We start from the raw sequence: 23,434 nt of genomic DNA, 5'->3' as shown, positions 1-23,434 counted from the left end.
GAGAAATGTGAAGTTAGCGACACCAGCAACCATAGTCAATTGTCTTCCGGGGGCCAGAGCAGGCGACATTGAAGGAAATTTGAAACTGCTGGCTAAGGCTAAGCGTAAATTTGGTAAGATTGTAATTCACGTCGGCAGTAATGATACCCGGTTACGCCAATCGGAGGTCACTAAAATTAACATTAAATCGGTGTGTAACTTTGCAAAAACAATGTCGGACTCTGTAGTTTTCTCTGGGCCCCTCCCCAATCGGACCGGGAGTGACATGTTTAGCCGCATGTTCTCCTTGAATTGCTGGCTGTCTGAGTGGTGTCTAAAAAATGAGGTGGGCTTCATAGATAATTGGCAAAGCTTCTGGGGAAAACCTGGTCTTGTTAGGAGAGACGGCATCCATCCCACTTTGGATGGAGCAGCTCTCATTTCTAGAAATCTGGCCAATTTTCTTAAATCCTCCAAACCGTGACTATCCAGGGTTGGGACCAGGAAGCAGAGTTGTAGTCTTACACACCTCTCTGCAGCTTCTCTCCCCCTGCCATCCCCTCATTACCCCATCCCCGTAGAGACGGTGCCTGCTCCCAGACTACCAATAACCAGCAAAAATCTATTTAAGCATAAAAATTCAAAAGAAAAAATAATATAGCACCTTCAACTGCACCACAGACTAAAACAGTTAAATGTGGTCTGTTAAACATTAGGTCTCTCTCTTCTAAGTCCCTGTTAGTAAATGATATAATAATTGATCAACATATTGATTTATTCTGCCTTACAGAAACCTGGTTACAGCAGGATGAATATGTTAGTTTAAATGAGTCAACACCCCCGAGTCACACTAACTGTCAGAATGCTCGTAGCACGGGCCGAGGCGGAGGATTAGCAGCAATCTTCCATTCCAGCTTATTAATTAATCAAAAACCCAGACAGAGCTTTAATTCATTTGAAAGCTTGTCTCTTAGTCTTGTCCATCCAAATTGGAAGTCCCAAAAACCAGTTTTATTTGTTATTATCTATCGTCCACCTGGTCGTTACTGTGAGTTTCTCTGTGAATTTTCAGACCTTTTGTCTGACTTAGTGCTTAGCTCAGATAAGATAATTATAGTGGGCGATTTTAACATCCACACAGATGCTGAGAATGACAGCCTCAACACTGCATTTAATCTATTATTAGACTCTATTGGCTTTGCTCAAAAAGTGAATGAGTCCACCCACCACTTTAATCATATCTTAGATCTTGTTCTGACTTATGGTATGGAAATAGAAGACTTAACAGTATTCCCTGAAAACTCCCTTCTGTCTGATCATTTCTTAATAACATTTACATTTACTCTGATGGACTACCCAGCAGTGGGGAATAAGTTTCATTACACTAGAAGTCTTTCAGAAAGCGCTGTAACTAGGTTTAAGGATATGATTCCTTCTTTATGTTCTCTAATGCCATATACCAACACAGTGCAGAGTAGCTACCTAAACTCTGTAAGGGAGATAGAGTATCTCGTCAATAGTTTTACATCCTCATTGAAGACAACTTTGGATGCTGTAGGTCCTCTGAAAAAGAGAGCTTTAAATCAGAAGTGTCTGACTCCATGGTATAACTCACAAACTCGTAGCTTAAAGCAGATAACCCGTAAGTTGGAGAGGAAATGGCGACTCACTAATTTAGAAGATCTTCACTTAGCCTGGAAAAAGAGTCTGTTGCTCTATAAAAAAGCCCTCCGTAAAGCTAGGACATCTTTCTACTCATCACTAATTGAAGAAAATAAGAACAACCCCAGGTTTCTTTTCAGCACTGTAGCCAGGCTGACAAAGAGTCAGAGCTCTATTGAGCTGAGTATTCCATTAACTTTAACTAGTAATGACTTCATGACTTTCTTTGCTAACAAAATTTTAACTATTAGAGAAAAAATTACTCATAACCATCCCAAAGACGTATTGTTATCTTTGGCTGCTTTCAGTGATGCCGGTATTTGGTTAGACTCTTTCTCTCCGATTGTTCTGTCTGAGTTATTTTCATTAGTTACTTCATCCAAACCATCAACATGTTTGTTAGACCCCATTCCTACCAGGCTGCTCAAGGAAGCCCTACCATTATTTAATGCTTCGATCTTAAATATGATCAATCTATCTTTGTTAGTTGGCTATGTACCACAGGCTTTTAAGGTGGCAGTAATTAAACCATTACTTAAAAAGCCATCACTTGACCCAGCTATCTTAGCTAATTATAGGCCAATCTCCAACCTTCCTTTTCTCTCAAAAATTCTTGAAAGGGTAGTTGTAAAACAGCTAACTGATCATCTGCAGAGGAATGGTCTATTTGAAGAGTTTCAGTCAGGTTTTAGAATTCATCATAGTACAGAAACAGCATTAGTGAAGGTTACAAATGATCTTCTTATGGCCTCGGACAGTGGACTCATCTCTGTGCTTGTTCTGTTAGACCTCAGTGCTGCTTTTGATACTGTTGACCATAAAATTTTATTACAGAGATTAGAGCATGCCATAGGTATTAAAGGCACTGCGCTGCGGTGGTTTGAATCATATTTGTCTAATAGATTACAATTTGTTCATGTAAATGGGGAATCTTCTTCACAGACTAAAGTTAATTATGGAGTTCCACAAGGTTCTGTGCTAGGACCAATTTTATTCACTTTATACATGCTTCCCTTAGGCAGTATTATTAGACGGTATTGCTTAAATTTTCATTGTTACGCAGATGATACCCAGCTTTATCTATCCATTAAGCCAGAGGACACACACCAATTAGCTAAACTGCAGGATTGGCTTACAGACATAAAGACATGGATGACCTCTAATTTCCTGCTTTTAAACTCAGATAAAACTGAAGTTATTGTACTTGGCCTCACAAATCTTAGAAACATGGTGTCTAACCAGATCCTTACTCTGGATGGCATTACCCTGACCTCTAGTAATACTGTGAGAAATCTTGGAGTCATTTTTGATCAGGATATGTCATTCAAAGCGCATATTAAACAAATATGTAGGACTGCTTTTTTGCATTTACGCAATATCTCTAAAATCAGAAAGGTCTTGTCTCAGAGTGATGCTGAAGAACTAATTCATGCATTTATTTCCTCTAGGCTGGACTATTGTAATTCATTATTATCAGGTTGTCCTAAAAGTTCCCTAAAAAGCCTTCAGTTAATTCAAAATGCTGCAGCTAGAGTACTGACGGGGACTACAAGGAGAGAGCATATCTCACCCATATTGGCCTCTCTTCACTGGCTTCCTGTTAATTCTAGAATAGAATTTAAAATTCTTCTTCTTACTTATAAGGTTTTGAATAATCAGGTCCCATCTTATCTTAGGGACCTCGTAGTACCATATCACCCCAATAGAGCGCTTCGCTCTCAGACTGCAGGCTTACTTGTAGTTCCTAGGGTTTGTAAGCGTAGAATGGGAGGCAGAGCCTTCAGCTTTCAGGCTCCTCTCCTGTGGAACCAGCTCCCAATTCAGATCAGGGAGACAGACACCCTCTCTACTTTTAAGATTAGGCTTAAAACTTTCCTTTTTGCTAAAGCTTATAGTTAGGGCTGGATCAGGTGACCCTGAACCATCCCTTAGTTATGCTGCTATAGACGTAGACTGCTGGGGGGTTCCCATGATGCACTGTTTCTTTCTCTTTTTGCTCTGTATGCACCACTCTGCATTTAATCATTAGTGATCGATCTCTGCTCCCCTCCACAGCATGTCTTTTTCCTGGTTCTCTCCCTCAGCCCCAACCAGTCCCAGCAGAAGACTGCCCCTCCCTGAGCCTGGTTCTGCTGGAGGTTTCTTCCTGTTAAAAGGGAGTTTTTCCTTCCCACTGTAGCCAAGTGCTTGCTCACAGGGGGTCGTTTTGACCGTTGGGGTTTTACATAATTATTGTATGGCCTTGCCTTACAATATAAAGCGCCTTGGGGCAACTGTTTGTTGTGATTTGGCGCTATATAAAAAAAAATTGATTGATTGATTGATCTACTACACTATGGAACCATCCAGCTTCCTGGATGGCAACTACCCAGGCAACCAACCACTATCTGCCACACCTAGGTGAAATGTCAAGGTCCCCTTGGCCTTTTCTAGGTCCTGTAGTTCTTAACATTGAGGCCCCTGCATGCTGGATCATGTCCAGAGAAACCTGTCACATGCCCAAAATACTGTAGCTGATGTTTGCTCACAATGCAAGGATATACGCCTTATCACTGTCTTCCTAAGTTACAGCTTGTTTGACACAAAGCCATTCCAACAGTACCCAAGAATCCTTTGAAGAGAACTAACATAAAAGACGTCCATGTTTTGCTTAAGTCACTGGTTAGCATCCAAATCTCACAACCACACCGTAAAACAGGAAGCACCAGCACCCAAAAAACTTGGACCTTTATTGTCCTGCAAAGGTATCAACATCACCAAACACCTCTGTTCAGCGACTTCGTGACTCCATAAATTCTCCAGGTGCCTCTCAATCTCAATGGCAGAGGACTGAGAGACATGAATGTCACTGCCGAGATAAGCGAACATCTCTACAAGTTCAACACCGTCACCACAAACAGATGCACTTCTGATGGGCGAGTCCAGCAAGTCACCTAATGCCTGGATCCAAGTCTTCACTCTGAACAATCGCGAACCCAGGCACTCATAATGCCTTAAAGCGCTGCAATCAGGGCGTCCTTTGATTCTGCAAACATCACAGTATCGTCCGTGGAGTCAAACCCGGATTAACTGATTATTAATCATCTCAATATTTCAGCTTTATTTCTAACCACCTTAACGAACAAAAAGAACAGAGTTTAATGTCACCAGGTCCGACCACATGGGTCTGAAATCTTCATCATCTTAATGACTCTTAAAGATACCATCGAGAGATTCTCTGTTAGTGACCACCGGATTTTTTTACGGCACAGATTCGCAGACTTAGTCACTGCGGTGCGTACGGTGCGTTTGCCAAATGCACTCGTGCTCCTGTAAAAACAGACTTGGGAGATAATGACGGGTTTTTTTCCACCTCTTGCAACGACAGCTTGTCATGTCACAGAAAATCAACACAAACAGATGTGACACTGCACCCTGGCGCATTGTTGTGGAGCGGCGCGAAGACAAATTCACATTTGCAATAATGAGATGAAATACAGCATGTAAATAAGATCGCCATTTTCTCTACGGGTCAGCAGACTTTTTTTTTTTTTTGAAGAAGGAAGCACTTGTTTAGATCTTCTCACATTCTTCTGTGAGTGTAGAATGCAGACAGATGGTGGATTTGCTTCACCGCTAGCTGCCGCGCAGATGGGAGACGGCATGGAAATGCGTTTGTGTGTTGGGTGTGCGCTGACAGATTGGAGATCTCCAAGATGTTGGCTCCAAACATTTGACCCTCTCCTGTGTGTGTGTGTGTGTGTTGTGTTTCTACACTGCCAGACAACATTTTAGAAACACTGATTTCTTTCTTTCTTTTCACATCCCAGATAATCCTGATGAATCTATTCCGAGGACGCAGCTGACCTTTTGTGCTAGAGTCCCCATCGGCGTCTGTGGCACCGGGCAGTTGGGGCCATGATTGGCTTGTGACATTACACAACCGCAAGACAAAACGACAAACTGGTGCCGCTCAAAATTCCACACAGACTTGACAAGCTGAGAGGGTCCCAGGAAACCGGACTCACCACACGCCATTAATGAACACCTGTACTCACCAGCCCAGTTGTTGTTATAATGTAAAAACACTACTACTGTCAGCTCAGCTAACCGAGCGGGCACTGTTGGAGGTGCGGCAGGTCTACTGTAGAACCTAGCAGGTATTCACACCTACCTGTGATGTTTAATAACGGCACTTCCCAGAGTACCTGGAACTCAAAGACGTCTGGTGGCCTCCTTGAAAGTGGACTTGAAGATACGCAACATATTATTTCCCCAAAGATCATGTAAATAACAATCTATCAGCCATGTGAAGCAACTTACCCTCATGATAATGAAATATGTGTTCATGCTGGTGTCAAACTAGGCTGCCAATGTTCTTAATGATCGATCAATAGTGCACTGTATACTCCGGCAGTTTGCCTGATCAATTCTTTCTCATCAGTGAGCGCTATAACACTCACTGCCGATTTTAGCAAAGATCCAAGACAAGCTAATAACAGGGATTTCAATACAAATGGATGATTTAGAGCTGAGGAATTGGAGCCAAAAAAAAAAAAAAAGATGTGCTTATTAAACAGGAAACAGTTCCATCTTATTACTTCTTAATATTTATTTGTATTTGCGTAACAGTTTGGCAGCTCTGAGATCAATTTTGACTGATGAATTTCAGATTGTGTGGAATTTAAATGGATTTCAGAAATTCATTTTCTGGCTTTGGGTGGAAACCAAGTTTATTCATTGACTTTACTGATGTGTTTGCTCATAAGCTAGCTATATTTATATGTTTTATATTCCATTTACAATGTAGTGAACAGTCAGAGTCAGTAAAAGTCATCCAGCAGAAACAGATTTTAGTGTTGCTAGCAATTCCGATGTGTTACGGGAAAGTCCACTGGTCCAAACCTCTTCATTTTATTTAATGCTCTATATTACAACCCCAAACTGATTTTAAAGTTCACAAATAAATGTAATACTTTCAAACAGCCAACAAACCAGATCCAGTTTTGTTTAATTTACAAAAATAAAACACGTGATTCTGTTGACACACACCATGGTACTGTTTTCTATAAATCTGTTGAACTGAAAATCAACAAATAATGGCAATTCACTGTTTTTTTTAATTGTCACACTTTTCTAACATACTTAACCTACTTTAGTGGAACATATAGCCTACCACAAATGTAAAAACAACTTCAACATACTAGGATTAGAACTAGTGGACCCTACACTGCAACAACGTGGATTAAGAAGTGTGAGATAATTTATCTTAAGAGTTAATTTCTTATTTTAAGTGTTCAACATGCTTATTTCTAGATTTAGTAAAGTAAGTCCTTCGGCTGATCCCTTGTTTGCACTCGGGGTCGCCACAGCAAATCCAAGGTGGATCTGCATGTTGAATTGGCACAGGTTTTATGCTCTATGCCCTTCCTGACGCAACTCCACTTCACATGGAGAAATGTGGCAGGGGTGGGATTTGAACCGGGAACCTTGTGCATTGAAACCAATCGCTAATTCAAGAATCTTGTCAAGTGAAATTACCTTGCTGCATGGACAGATAATTTTACTTGTTTTGAGTACCTTTTCTCTCACATTTAAGGTCTTAGACACTCCTTTTTTGCAGTGTAGGACTAGTGGACCATAGGACTAGTGGGAAGTTCCCTTGTGTTGTGGGTATTTGCAATGCGTTTGTTTTTCATATGTGTTCTGTGAATTTGCAACAGACACATTATCAAATTAAATTGTTGCATGTGGTGTATGTTACATTTCTGTTGTTTGTGTTTGCACAGATTTTTTCCCCCTAATGTGCAAGACATTTCTGACGCAACAACCTGGCTATAGCAGAATTGTTGCAGGTGTTTTTTTTATTTTGCATTTCTCTAAATTTGGAAGTGTTGTGGCCTCTCTGAGCCACTGTATTTTGAAGACCTAAAAAAACCAACAACAACAAAAAAGGAAATCTAATGTGGAACCAAATCTTTTCACCCAGAAGGTGTCGCGTTTCCATTTCAGCTAGTTTGGCTCCCAGCTCGCACTGTGAACACAGCGCTAAAATTGATGCGCTGGACGATAGATCGGTCCCAGGTGAACTCAAAAAGACGAATTCTTCAACAACACGGAGACAGATCCTATCTGCTGGGGTGGTGAAGAACTGCTGCTGGTGCATCCAGTTTAAAATAAATCAAAAAATTTTAATCTTTAACACTCAGGCTTTTGCTGAGTCATCGCTGGCAGATAAACTACCTCCACAATTCAACACGACGGCTCGATCAGTTTGTAGGCAGATCACAGCCACCTTAAACACACAACTCATGACCTGATGTTCCAGCTGTTATTTAGGGAAGACGCAGTGTTTCTCTCAGCATTTCAGGAAAGGAACTTTTGGTTCAACCTCTCCTAAAATGTCTTGCACAAAGCACAAAATGGGTTGCTACCTGTTGATTCCATAAATAACAACCCTGGGAGTGATTCACAAGTGCAGCGCATAATTGTGATTTTCAGAGCCACACATTCTGAAAAATACAGGGCTGAAAGCACTTGAGAGCCATTTCTAGTCTCGGGATTTTTTTGAGGGGACGGGACAGATGTTCACATGCAGCCATTCGAGGGCTTTTATCTGTATTTGACAAAAAGGTAGAGTTTTTTTCCATCCGTGTGAAAGTGATGTGACATAAAGGGAGTTGTAGTACTGCAAAAAGGAAGCACTCCAACCAATGGATAGTTGTTGTCTACTATCACTCAGGTTGCAGTGTGGAATCTACTAAAGTGAAGGAAAGCAGTTTTTCTCCCTGAGTATGAAGAAAAAGGGGAAGAAGAAGGGCAGTTGGGAGAAGCTGTGCATTTAGTCAGCCATTGTGGCACGCTGCTGGACTGTGAAATAGGTTTCTGTGGGTTTTTTTTGTACTGCACCACTCTTACAGACTACAAAACATGGCAAAGGCGGATTGGGAGACTTGGCAGCTAAAGGGACAAAGAGAACCAAAGCACACTTGCTGAGTGAACTCCCCCCAAATGTTCCCCACCTGCTCTTACCTGTTCCACCTCTTTGAACCACCAGGGAGGCCTCAGTGCCAATCGCACACTCTTTGAGCATCTCCACCACTTGGGAATGCGTGAAGCCCTGGACGAGCTGCTTATTAATCTCCACAATCAGGTCCCCCTCGCACAAGCCCGGGCAGCCCTGAGGCTCCAGGACTTGCTTGACACGTTGGCCCGAAGCACTGTCTGCGATGGTGAAGCCAAACCCGTCTGCACCCTTTACCATGGTTATGGTTAGCAGTTCGCCCTGGGTGGCACCTGAAGACGCCATGGAGACGCTGTCAGGGGGCGTGGTGCCTGTTGTGGGAGGAAGCGAACCATCCAAGTGAGTGTCACCTGCGTGAGGGGTGAGCAGCTGTTGCTGGTTGTTGACATGGTCTTGGCTAGGGTCGGCAATGAAGCGCGTCGTACGAGAAATATAGTCCAGGTAGTTGTCATAGCCCGACCTCCCATTCACCATAATGGGCCGCTGCTCCATGATGCCCAGTGGGGAGATGATGGTGGTGGTTGCAGCGGTGTTGTTGTTGGCGTTAGCAGCGTCCTCAGGGTCATAGGGTAAAGGGTACCCACGGCACAAAACAAGGGTGACGCTTTGGCCAATCGGCACTGACTGGAAGAGTTTGACCACATCGGCATGGGTGGTGCCCAGAACACACATGTCATTGATGTAGACAATGACATCACCTGCAGTAAAAAGTAAAGACACACAGACACAACGTCAGATAAAATGGATAGATGATTGAAAAACAAGTCACTCAAACTTTTAGTCTTGCCAGGGGGATTAACAGCATGTTCTCAAACTCCAATATACTGTAAACCCCTTCCAATGAAAGGACTCAAGAATTTGCATTAACTTGGAGGCAAATCCAGCACCGGTTTTACATCATACTGGATTGAGTTATTTCTGGTCCTGTAGTAACATAGGACCAGGAATACACAACTGAGAATCCAAAAAGAAAAATCCTGAGTGACTGAGACAGTGAGAGAACGTAGAATCCCCGAGTGGAAACAAAATAAAGTAAATGTAAAAAGTTTTGCAGCTATTGTGAATTAGCGCCTGCGTGACCTTGATATGTCACAAAACTGTACAGATATGTCAAGATGAAAGTCTACATGCCTATCAAGTTTGCTGGAGATGAGGCCAATACAAATGGAGATCTAGACTGAATGAAAGGCATCAAACCTGCACACTGTGAAATATCCACGTCTGCTAGTTCATGTTAGAGTACAAAAATCTGTGGTGATAATTTATTTTTTGGAATCCTCCGTGGTTTTGTTGAAAGGTAACACAGCTTCCTATGTTTATTATTCTGTCAATCTGAACCCGGTGTTGCAGACGGAACGGTCCCCCTTAAAATCACTCCCCCTGATGACGCGGTTCACTGATTATCGCCTCGTTTCTGCTTCAAATTGCACTCCAGTCATCATCTATCTCAGCAACAGATATCTGAAGCTTTTGTACAACAATCATTTCCACATAAATTCAGCATTATTTCATCATAAAAAGCTTGACGTTTCCCTGATGCCCTCCAAAAGTTAATCATCTCGGGATTTCTACCAAGTTTGGTGAAGATCCACCTTGATGTTCAACACACATTAACTGTATCCACCCTTTTCAGGTTTCAAATCCCGCAAAACCTCGGAGAGTTCGCCGCTCTGCGAGATCTCAGTAACATTAAGAACTGCATGGAGATGCTCTGATCACGCTGCACTTCAACCGCTGCACACATTGACAACACCATTAACACCGCAACATAAAACTATTTTTATATTGTGCCTAAAACTCTCATGAATATATTCTCTGGGTTTATAGACGTTGTTATTGCGTTTGTTTTATGTAAACAATCACAGTCTGTCTCTCCGTTATTTTCAATGGGAGCTGCTGTGAGCTATGCTCGCTTCCTGATCATGTCGTTCTGGGGGAAAGTAAAGTTTGCTCTTTAATGTCTTGATTATTGTTCTTTACAACACTGTTTGTCCTCTTTGTTCCAGACTAATATATATAATATGTCTGAAATTCGGTTTGCGTTTATTAAATTCCACGCAGATTAAACGTAGCAGACACGGATTATTTGTTATAATTGTTTTAGCAAGTTTTCAGGGTATCATGCAGCAGTCTCTTATTAACGTGACTAAAAGCATAAAAAAATACATTTTTGTCGTATAATATTCATTTACAATTGTCATCATGTGGATTCTGGGATATGTGCAAACCCTGGATGGATTACATAGTGCGCAGGGTAATAATACAGGGTGAACATAAATGCACTCCTTGGTTTCAAATATTTATAATATCAAAAGTGACATGAATAATTTTACAATTTTGAAGGAGAATCTGCAAAAGAGAAAGAAACTTGAGTTTCTGCAACTGTAGATACCAAAATTGTAAAATTATTCATGTCACTTTTGATACTATAAATATTTGAAACCAAGGAGTTTGTGTTCACCCTGTGTAAGAAATTAACCCTCTGAGACCTTTGACTCCTCAGGATATGAAAAGTAGGAATTGTTAGTTCAACTTTTACATGCACACCAAGTCTGCTGATGGTTGGACAGAAGACCAACATTCCTCAGATTTTAGTTTGATTTAATAGTTTTAGCACTGTGGCCATTGATTGACGACAAAAAAGCAAACCGTTAGGGGTTCTTCTACTTCAAAATCACTTATGTTTGGACAAAAGAAGAGTTCCTGTGGTCCATTAATAGTTCTCAGACTCGGTATTGAGCCTGAAAGGGGAACTTCATGGGGGTATTTGCATGAATCTCTGAGCACACACTCGTGTTCGCCCCATCTATAACCTCTTAGCCTCGAGGTGCTTCAGACGTGATTTGAAGAAAATATTGATCTTTTATGTGGCCAGGAGACTATGTTGTAGATTTAATGTTCCTGCATGAACAAATGTTTCACATCCAGGCAAAACATTGTTTTCAACCACATTACAGTGTTTTGTGCAGCACATGTAGGTTAAAAAAAGTATGCAAGTGGGAAGACAAGTCACAACCCACATTACAGTGTGACAAACATCACCACCGAGGCTAATAATGAAAACAATTACCGTACTTTCTAATTGCAGGCATAATTGTCGTGCTCTTTGGGGAGGGGGACTGGAGAGAGAGAGCATGCATGTGCAGCAGCCAGAGACAAAGTCACAAACAAGGATAATTCATTATTATTAAGGAATGCATGTGATTAGTCATTGCCTCTCACCTCGCGAACCCCAATCTCCATTCTCTTAAAATAACCGAACTTCACCAGTACTAAGGTGACTTCAATGGCAATTTTTCCAAACCAACACAGCAATTCATATTGATTCCCTGCAAAGACTTATTGGGGTGGAACCGAACTGCCAGTCAAGCTGCTGATCAAAACCCGACCTTTTGAGTGACAGCGGGCGAAATGAAAGTCGAGAGCGAAATGTTTTCTCCGTCTCACTGTAAAGCGCGCTGCACGTGCGTGGACAAACGCCGTCTACATTTTAATGCCGTGCCAGGAGTGACGTGGAGAGCGCACACCTTGAGGCAATGTGATGTGAGGGAGTTTTTAATTAATCCGGGTAAACGCAGCTGACATTTGCCTTGAGCGCCGGTGTCAGAATCAATAGTTGAGCTCACTGACAGAAAACAAATGATGGTGCCGTGACCTCGCTGTGCACGCAGAGCTCATTCTTTATGACCACGAAGACAATGTAGTCAAACATAAAACATCAACCTGTTTTTTAGCTACGTAACTGAACTCAGTGTATGAACTCAGACTCAGATATTATTATGGGTGTGAGCGCCTATATTTAACAATTATACCCAATGTCTTCAAAAGCCTGACATTCCTTACGATAGCCCAGCCCATCTGGACAATTTAATGGTGTGAATCAATTATTCTAATTGCAAAAACATATAAATAAGGCAGGATATTAATGCATAATACTTCACGATGGCTCTCATCATCTCATGACCACTGATTCAGACATTAAGGCTCCTAGCATCCACCTGGTGGTCAACAATGCAAATGCAATTGTCATTGCTAGTTTCTGCCCATTGCAGTTGTCTTTTTTACGCTCAGCATTCATTCATTCATTTTCTACACCCATATATTCAGGCTGCTAGGACAGCGCAGGGCCACCCAGATGGTTATCTGTGCACCTGTGGGCATGTTGGGAAGTAAAAATGTGATGTGGTCAGCGTTACCACATTGCATATATCCATGTCTGTGAGTTCTTGTTACCAGTTAATCACAAATATGTAACTCATCAATATAAACTTGAGATCATCTCTGTAGCCCTACTGATTGTGGAGATACAGTTTGCACCATGATTTTATTGACTTTTGATTGATCATCTCCAAACGTTGCCCATGTAACATTCCCGCTATGTTTGGTGAAAAAGCCATCCAGATTAGCATGCAGTGTAAAAAATTTTAACAAAAGCAACAACAACAAAAAACACAAAAGTTTAATAAGTCTGGTTTGTACCCTATTTTTATACGTCTTTTCTTCCTCTCTACGTTCATGGGTGCTGAACACCAAGATGTGTCCAGGGACAGGGGACAGGATGGAGGAGAGCGGGTGGTTAGAGGTGCTACAGGAGCTACTCTAATGCCGTTTCCTCATGGAGCTGAAGTTGGCGATTGCTGTTCTCGTTCTTGCACCCTTTTCTCACCAGAAAACCTCTCAATCCTGAGTTTGCCAACAGTAAACAGTTGATGACGGCTGTACTAAAATACAGAATGGACGAAATGGAGCATAATAATCGCGAAATGGGGTAAAAAGTAACGAAATAGAGCAGACTGACTCCAAATATGATTAAATATGATTCAATTAATTACATTTATTTAATTATTTTTAAGCGAAATGGGGCCTGATAATAACGAAATGGGGGTAAAACGTAACGAAATGGAGCAGACTGACCCAGAATCACTCCAAATATGATTAAATATGATTCAATTAATTACATTTATTTAATTATTTTTAAGCGAAATGGGGCCTGATAATAACGAAATGGGGGTAAAACGTAACGAAATGGAGCAGACTGACCCAGACTGACTCCAAATATGATTAAATATGATTCAATTAATTACTTTTATTTAATTATTTTTAAGCGAAATTGGGCCTGATAATAACGAAATGGGGGTAAAACGTAACGAAATGGAGCAGACTGACCCAGACTTACTCCAAATATGATTAAATATGATTCAATTAATTACTTTTATTTAATTATTTTAAGCGAAATGGGGCATGATAATAACGAAACGGGGGTAAAACGTAACGAAATGGAGCAGACTGACCCAGAATCACTCCAAATATGATTAAATATGATTCAATTAATTACTTTTATTTAATTATTTTTAAGTGAAATGGGGCCTGATAATAACGAAACGGGGGTAAAACGTATCGAAATGGAGCAGACTGACCCAGAATGACTCCAAATATGATTAAATATGATTCAATTAATTACTTTTATTTAATTATTTTTTAAGTGAAATGGGGCCTGATAATAACAAAATGGGGGTAAAACGTAACGAAATGGAGCAGACTGACCCAGAATGACTCCAAATATGATTAAATATGATTCAAGCAATTACTTTTATTTAGTTATATTTAAGTGAAATGGGGCCTGATAATAATGAGGGGGGGTAAAACGTAACAAAATGGAGCAGAGTGACCCAGACTGACTCCAAATATGATTCAATCAATTACTTTTATTTAGTTATATTTAAGCAAAATGGGCACTGATAATAACAAAACGGGGGTAAAACGTAGCGAAATGGAGCAGACTGACTCCAAATATGATTAAATTAAGTACTTTTGTTAAAAAATTTTTAGCGAAATGGGACAAAATGGGGACTGATAAGAACGAAATCGGGGTAAAACGTAACGAAATGGAGCAGACTGACCCACTGACTGACGTTTCGTCTCTTGAACGGCAGATGGCGCACCTGCCCCTATTACATGTATTGAGCGCACCTCACAAAAAAACAAAAGCTAAACAATTAAATAAAAGTAATTATTTGGAGTCAGTCTTGTTCAGTCTGCTCCATTTAGTTACATTTTACCCCCAGTTCGTGATTATCAGTCCCCATTTTGCTCCATTTTGTATTTTAGTATGGCCCGTTGATGGACAAGCAATGACTTTGATTGGTTTATTTCATGTTATGCCCAAAATACATGACTATGGTAATTAACTGACTAAATACAACCCCTCTGTGCTCAGATTAGGGATTGTTATGTCCATTACAGCTTTCAGTGGTCCTGCTGTGATCCAACCCAAAGACTTCTTATTGTCAATAAGAGGAAGAAATACTGGATAAACCATCATTCTCTTGGACGTCTAGATCAGAGCAGGACCTCTGACAGCGGTAATGGATGTGAGAGTCTCATGGAATTGCCCATTACATGCTGTATAAATAGAGAAGTGTTATTGGATGTGTCCCAAGTGCTCTTGCACAATGCACTTTACACCGTGTACCAAAGATGGTCAAGACAGAACCCAAAGCAGTTTTAGGGAACAGAATGCAGGACATCTGAATGCATAATGTTCACCTGCTGGATTTATAACGTGCTGGTTCACACAATGTGTCCGCGTTAGGAGCAGCACCATATTTTGGCAGTTGTGGAGTATAATAATGAGTGGCTGAAGCAGCGGCGGCCATTATACCCGCATTTGTCATTTACAGCACACACTGCAATATTCAGAACATGCACTGTGGTTAATTGTGGGCGTGTTAATAGCAGAACACGATGTTCCTCTACAAGTTAATCTTGATTTAAAAAGCAGGCGCTGATGCACACATTTTGGCAAACGCTGTTATTCTGTTTAGTTTGGATGTGATGGACAGAAGATGCTGGGGGGGTCAGGAGGCCTCCTTCTCTTCATAATCCAGCAGCCGCAGGTTAAAACTGTTTTTATCAGGTGCGTTCAACAGGCGCTTCCAGCAGCCCTCGCTCCATCAATCAAAAAAAAAAAAACAAAAAAAAAAAAAACAACCTCCCGTGGGTCTGTTGTATGTTCTCTACCAAACCAACCTCAATTATAAACGCCGACGTCTTCCTGTGTCCAACATCTAAGGTGTGTTCAACATTCTGTCGACACAACCAGCCCCGCTGAGAGGACGCCATCACAACTGTTCAGAGTCTCTGCAGGGGGCACTGAGCTCCGAGACCCACATCTGTGTGTGTGTGTGTGTGTGTGTGTGCACACAAGGATGAATATGGTGATGAGGTTCTGCAGATAAATACACATTTAGGTTATGAACGCTTCTAGAAAACACGGTTGGACAACCTTGGAATATTGCACTTGGATTGACAACAACACTGTGTGAGATCATGATTGAAATATTTTACTGTAACAAATCAGGATCCGAATAAAAGTTTTTGATCGTCTCCTGACTGGATATACATCACTGACTAGTTTAGTTAAGATCACAATCTTGGGTTATGAGATTTTGTTAGAAAAAATTACCCACTCTTGCTTTAAAATGATCTTGAGTGCACATCTGGGGAGGTGACCTGCAATGGACTGGTGTCACCACCAGGAGGGATTTATAGACGCTCTTCCACTTCACCACATAATACAGAATCCAAGGATAAGCACCGGCACCGATGGACTTTGGGGCCTATATAGTTCTCACTACTTACCTCTTCTTTACATATAGTTTCAAACCTTTTCTTAAATGCTCTTGGCTATGTCCCTCACATCTGCCCCCCCAAATTTAACAGAATCTTTCCTGTGGAAAGTCTTTTCACCACGTTTCATGAAAATCAATGACCTAAAAATACGCCAACTATGCACTCCAGAAGGTAATGGTTTCCCATCCTTGTTAGATCTGTGCTTCTTACTACATTTTGTTTACTAATTCTTGAGAAATCTGGATAACAGACGAACCGCCAAATACAGGAAAAATGTCTTTGTAGAGATTAAAAAAAATGGTGACATTAAGTCAATGAAGTGTTGAAATTCTTATACTATTATAGTTTGGGGCTCATAAACAAAGGGGGTAAAAATCTCATTTGATTTTGCATAAAATGATGCCCCGAGTATCCAAACACAGTCTCAGCATTTGACGTTTATCCAGTCAAGCGTAGAGGTGTCATTTTCTTTTTACAAAGCACTAAAATATGACAGCAAATAAACCCACATTTTTAAAAAGACACAATAAATGTAAAAGTTGTGTTTTTATCGTTCCTCAAAACAGCAACCATTCTGCATATGTTTATAGCAATTAAAAATTTAACACATACTTGAAAATATTTTTTCTTCAGGCGGCAGAGGTTTTGTGAATTAAAACTGTACAACTCGTCCGTCATGAACTGAGAATTTAACACCTCTGTGGGTTTGGGTTTCCTCTACGTGGGCTTCGATTACTGCCATCACGCGAGCTGTGCTACTGCAGAAATAGGGCACGAAATCTGGGGAGGAAAAGTGGGGGAGTCGGAGACGGCACGGCGGGGGGAGAAAGACACAAGCTGAAGAACGTGGAGAAGTGGGACAGATCTGTTAGTCATTTCTGGGGAGCAAACATGAATAAAAACAGAGTTTGACTCAAAAACAGAGAATGACTGTTATATGGCTGGGGGGGCCTGGCTGCCTTTTTGTTTCTGTCCTTTGTTTCTCCTTCCAGGTGGCTTGCATTTGGGACTGAGTGGCTGTGTTGCTGAGGTTATCAGGACCTCACCCTGATCACCTGCGGCTCGTCAGGACTCACAGCTGAGGTGCATCTATATGGATTGGAACATGGTGGCATTTAAGACTGGAGTATACAGTGTGTATTTGCCAGAGACTCGACCTTGTGACCAGACGGGTGAGATCGTCGTCTCGGGAGCCATCTCATCATCAGTGGATGCAGAGAACGTCCAGGGTTTGATGCACGGTCTGTGAAAGAGGAGGGGGTGAGGTCTCACGCTCGTCAGCACACTTCCTGAGGTACGTTAGATTTTGTGACTAACATTTATACAGTCAGTAAATGTGGTGTCCCTCACACCTTTATTATATTGAGCTGTATGTTAGTCATGTATCGGCTTCCACTGCAGTGGAGTTTTGTGAACTGGATGTTCCATGCCTGCAGGTTGGGAAGCTGATTAGTAATCAAGCCAGGAAGTGTTTGCTGTTTGTACACCTTTAAGTGTTCTCTCTGTGTGTAGAGTGTGGACTCACATAATGGTTCCTTCTTTCACAAACTCGGTTTGTTGCGGCCACCTGGGGGGTGTCGGCGGGGTCCTTGGGTCCGAACACCTTCTGGCTCCGGACCGTTAGCGCTGCTGGGAGCGCACCACGCCAGACCGCACTTTCTGTTATTTTTTGTATCACTGTTATGTATTAAATTCAGTTAGCCTTTGTACCGTGCTCTGCTTATTTCATACTGGGTCCTTCAAACGCTGGTTGGTTCTCCGAGCTGCGTCCGACACATAACAATGACAGTTGGGTTGGCTTTCTTAAAACTCTTTTATACCAAATGTCATCGCCATAATGAACTCAAAAAAGTGACCACTCCACAAATAAAACCTGAACTGCTTTACTTCTGTTTTATTTAATTTTATTAGATCTTATTTTACATTTTATTTATTTTACTAGGTCTTATTCTACGTCTTCCTTTACTTCTATGTATTTTATGCATCTTATCTTTGTTTTATTTGTATGTTTTTATGACTATGTTTGTATTTTAGTGTTGTCTTTTTTGTGCTGGTGAGCCGAAGACAATTTTCCACATCGGTGGACAATAAAGAATTATTCTATTCTATTCAAAATCAAGAATTTATTATCCTGTGTCCTCCTTCCACTTACAAACATTGCAAAAACTGTCCCTCTCAAAATAAGCCAAATAATCTGAAATCTAGCCAAACTGTCTTGTATTAAGCAAAAAAATCTGTCAATGGGGTAAGAAAAACTTACTTGGTTGGAATTCTCAAAACTAGAAAATCAAAATGTGCCTTAAAACCAGACAGAATTCTTATTTTATGATGAGCCTCCATCTTAAAATAAGGAAAACAATCTTGTTCCTTTGCTTGGATGATTTGAAATCCATTTGTTACTGGTTAAATGCAACTTTCCCAAAATAAGACATTTTTTCTTATGTAAAAATGTTTGACAAGATTATTTTTCTATTTAGACAAAAATTAAGTCAACTTTTCTTTAAACAAGTCTTTTTTTTTACTTTCTTCTATATCAGTTTTTGCAGTGAAGCGATAGCTTGGTGGGCTACCAATATGGAGATCTGGTACCAGGCTTGGTTGGGGATATAACCTGTTATCCAGGAGGACTCGTAGACTCTCACATTATGGAATCCATGGACAAGCACTAGCATCCATCTGCCTTAAGACCTGTAAAGGACTTGCTGTTTTTCTCCATATATACACACCTTATAAGAGATTTGCAACTAACTTGAGAATCATTTTTTAAATATTCTTCTCTTTCTGCATTTTCCAAGTAATATTTTCAGTGGTGTTTTTTTTAGCATGATTATTGAAAAAGTTTTAAAAGAATTTCCACAAAACCTGCAAATCTTATCAAAAAAGAAGAGTTTATGATACTTTGGTGACGAGTGATATTCTATCTTTAACACTGTGAGATGGGGCTTCTTACAACATTTCAACCAATTTCTCAAAAACAAACCAACTGACCATCATGAAAGCTTTCGGAAATGTTGTGCAGATTATGATTATGGATCCAGATTTGCCCGACTGGAATCATCATTTAGACAAAAGTGGTGGATATTAAATCGTTGTGGACCCCTGAATGTAAAACGTTATCTTGTTTGGCATTGATGGCGGTATCTGTTCTCAGAGTGCCGTGTTTAGCCTGTTTACAGGAAATTACTATAATAATCAAATGCATCAATAAGTAATAGAACATATACTGTTGGGCAAAAGTTTTAGGCACCCTTGTGTGTCTGTTTCTTTGGAAAATTAATTTGAAGTTTTGAATTAACAGTAAATCCAGCTGTTAGATTGTTTTTTCCTTTTGATGATGGTTCTGCAGACGTTTACAGGATGAAACGTGCAGCATGCCGTAAAATTCCCCTGCTGCAACCAACTCTTAAATCCACTTATAACACAGTTCTGAATGAAGTATTTTTTCACAACTACAATTTAATAGAGCTTTGTAAAGTACACAGAATGCGTCAGAGAGGAGCAGCAGCAAAAATACAGATGAAACACTGAGCAGCCTACATTATGTGTGATGAATGAGCTGTATAAGCTCTTTCTAAGCATTGACAAACCTCCTACTTCTATTCCCTTGACCTTTACTAGAGTGGTTCACCCTTTGTGTACGCGTCTGTTTGCGTGTGCGCGCGTGTGCACATGTGCTGCTGTTACACCCCCAAGTGGCCACAGCAAGGAGTTACAGCACTCATAAAGTCCCCTTTATGATTAATGAAAGAACAAAGCTCTGCAGATGGTGCATGTGCACTCACACATGCGCATACGGCAGCAGAAGGCAAGTTTGGCAAGTAAGCACACATGCCTATGCATGCATGCATGTGCACATATGGTGCATGTTGCAGTGTTTCTGCGTTTGAATAGTTGCATACGCACGCTAGTTTTTGCCAGTTGAAATAAGTGTCAACGTTTCTGCAGGAGCCCCTCAGACCTGCACTGACTATGTTTTTTTAATACCACTCGCTGTGTTTCAATACATGCATGTGAAGGAATTATTGTGCACTGGTGCATGCCAGCCACAAGCATGAGCTGATGTCAACAACCTCACCTGTCGCCATTTTTCCGTCAGCTGCAGCAGGTCCGTCGGGGATAATGCTCTTGACCTGCAGGAATTCGTCGGGCTCGTCGCCGCCGATAATGGTGAAGCCGAACCCCATGTTGCTCTTTTGAAGCGACGTGGACAGGAAGCTGCCTTTCAGCTGAGTGGGGTCCCGCGTGAACAGGGGCTTCTCTGCACAGTGAACAGACACACAAATGAACCACATGAATATGTGGATTTATAGTAAAAAAAAAAGTGTCATAATAAAGATGGAAAGAACCGCAAAGCTGGCGCAGGACAGGCTGGGAGTACGAGGGGTGAGGAGTGGGTGTAGGTGTAGTGGTAAGGGAATCTGTAAAACGTGGACAAAGTTGGGGTTTGGTGCTGAAAGATGCTTTGAGGCAAGGGGAAACCCAAACATACGGAACAGTTACCCGTTCCTCTCATCCCATGCTAAGATATGGTGGGCAAAAAGGAGCGGGGCAGAGAGCCAAGATTGGTGCAGTTCTTCAGTCCGACGTAAGCAGCAATCGCCAAACTCTGCAAACGACATGCTGTCGGTCAGGGATGAGTTCCAAGACAAGAAGGCTGGGAGGATTAGGAGGGTGAAGTGGGACATTTCTGCAGAAAAGCAGTCGTTGTAGGAATGAGGAGGATCTCAGCCAACAAGCTCACATGGCAATTCACCAAACTCTCCCAACGTTTCACCTCAGCAGGAAACGTGGCCGGTGTGCTAGTTCCTACCCTTTGCTTGTCGCGGCTTGACGAAGCAGTTACACTCAACACGTCGCGGCGCACACTTGCCACACATCTGCCTCAAGGGAAAGCTTGCTTGCAAGCTAGCATGCGTGTAATCAGTCAGGTGCAGGCAGCCATGAGAACAACAGTGAGCCTCCTCAGCAAGCTTCCTGGCCTACTTACTGATGAGGCGCAACAGGGAAAAGGGGCTGCACCCAGGCTGCTCCAGCACCACGGTGCAGGTAGAGGTTTGGGGGTACACGTTCACCCGCCGAGTAAGAACACGCCGGAGTGGGGAGATGTCGGCAGACGACGTACTGCACGCGGTGGCCCTGCAGCCTGAGGTCAGCGAGCAGGAGAGGTCGCCGAGGCTGTGGCAGCGCTCTGGTGCCGGGCAGAACTGGACAAGGGGGCATCTGGGAAGGCTGGCGCAGCAACTGGTATCCTCCACTGGCATCACAGTTTAGAGGGAAGGGGAGGGGAGATAAGGATCTTAGAGGAGTGACTGGCTTCAGTGGAAAAACCAGATGTAGTTATAGAACCAGTGGACACAAAGACATTTAACCTCAATGACCTTGACTGGTCTTGAGGTCAAATGATGACCTTATAAAGACAGTTCTGGAACCTACTGAAATGATTGCTGGATTTGACCCAAATTGGGTTGAAAAATCAAATTTCTTGACTTTTGCCAAAATTTAAATTTTAACAGCAACTTGGGAAAAGTCAGCGAAAGGATGAAGGAAGAGACAAACACAGACAGGCATGACCATGACCCCAATCATTACATTTCAGCAAATTTGATCTTGCAGAACAGGAACCCATCCCCTCATGTGGGTGAAATTTGGACCTTTGACCCAAATGACCATGATTAACCTTTGGCAAATTATTGTTACATGAGAAACAAGGTACCAGTAGATTCAGTAGATTCTCACAAATCCAACAACACCAAGCATTCATGATATGCACACTGGGCTATTAGTAAAAAAAAAAAAAAAAAGTAGAAAAGGGGGTGTTCACAATAAGAGTAGCATCTGCTGTTGACGCTACAAACTCAAAACTATTATGTTCAAACTGCTTTTTTAGCAATCCTGTGAATCACTAAACTAGTATTTAGTTGTATAACAACAGTTTTTCATGATTTCTTCACATCTGCGAGGCATTAATTTTGTTGGTTTGGAACCAAGATTTTGCTCATTTACTAGTGTGCTTGGGGTCATTGTCTTGTTGAAACACCCATTTCAAGGGCATGTCCTCTTCAGCATAAGGCAACATGACCTCTTCAAGTATTTTGACATATCCAAACTGATCCATGATACCTGGTATGTGATATATAGGCCCAACACCATAGTAGGAGAAACATGCCCATATCATGATGCTTGCACCACCATGCTTCACTGTCTTCACTGTGAACTGTGGATTGAATTCAGAGTTTGGGGGGTCGTCTCACAAACTGTCTCCGGCCCTTGGACCCAAAAAGAACAATTTTACTCTCATCAGTCCACAAAATATTCCTCCATTTCTCTTTAGGTCAGTTGATGTGTTCTTTGGCAAATTGTAACCTCTTCTGCACATGTCTTTTATTTAACAGAGGGACTTTGCGGGGGATTCTTGCAAATAAATTAGCTTCACACAGGCGTCTTCTAACTGTCACAGCACTTACAGGTAACTCCAGACTGTCTTTGATCATCCTGGAGCTGATCAATGGGTGAGCCTTTGCCATTCTGGTTATTCTTCTATCCATTTTGATGGTCGTTTTCCATTTTCTTCCACACGTCTCTGTTTTTTTTGTCCATTTTAAAGCACTGGAGATCATTGTAGATGAACAGCCTATAATTTTTTTGCACCTGCGTATAAGTTTTCCCCTCTCCAATCAACTTTTTAATCAAATTACGCTGTTCTTCTGAACAATGTCTTGAACGTCCCATTTTCCTCAGGCTTTCAAAGAGAAAAGCATGTTCAACAGGTGCTGGCTTCATCCTTAAATAGGGGACACCTGATTCACACCTGTTTGTTCCACAAAATTGACAAACTCACTGACTGAATGCCACACTACTATTATTGTGAACACCTCCTTTTCTACTTTTTTTTTACTAATAGCCCAATTTCATAGCCTTAAGAGTGTGCATATCATGAATGCTTGGTCTTATTGGATTTGTGAGAATCTACTGGTACCTTGTTTCCCATGTAACAATAAAAAATATACCAAAACCTGGATTAATCTTTTTAGTCACAGAGCACTACTATTATTCTGAACACTACTGTACATATACTGCATGTGTGTGTCAGGTTTGGTGTAAATCGAAGCAAAAAACATCAATTTTGACCTTCAACCCCAATGACCTTGGTATATTTAC

At 41.4% G+C, this 23,434-nt stretch overlaps 1 protein-coding gene across 5 annotated transcripts in view; it reads right to left on the bottom strand.

Moving 5' to 3' along the window:
• The window catches only part of magi2a (membrane associated guanylate kinase, WW and PDZ domain containing 2a), a 215,209-nt gene that overhangs the window by 44,529 nt on the left and 147,246 nt on the right, over positions 1–23,434 (bottom strand). For all 5 annotated transcript variants that reach the window (XM_034163866.1, XM_034163867.1, XM_034163868.1 and 2 more), the window contains exons 9-10: positions 20,352–20,534; positions 8,653–9,342 (exon numbers count right to left, since the gene is read on the bottom strand). In XM_034163866.1, the coding sequence (XP_034019757.1) occupies positions 8,653–9,342; positions 20,352–20,534 (873 nt within the window). The remainder of the gene's footprint in view (positions 1–8,652; positions 9,343–20,351; positions 20,535–23,434) is intronic.

The sequence above is a fragment of the Thalassophryne amazonica genome, chromosome 22 (genome assembly GCF_902500255.1).
Source record: "Thalassophryne amazonica chromosome 22, fThaAma1.1, whole genome shotgun sequence".
In the NCBI taxonomy this organism is placed as follows: Eukaryota; Metazoa; Chordata; class Actinopteri; order Batrachoidiformes; family Batrachoididae; genus Thalassophryne; species Thalassophryne amazonica.
Note: the sequence above shows the minus strand (reverse complement) of the source record. Positions and strands in the feature narration are given on the sequence as shown.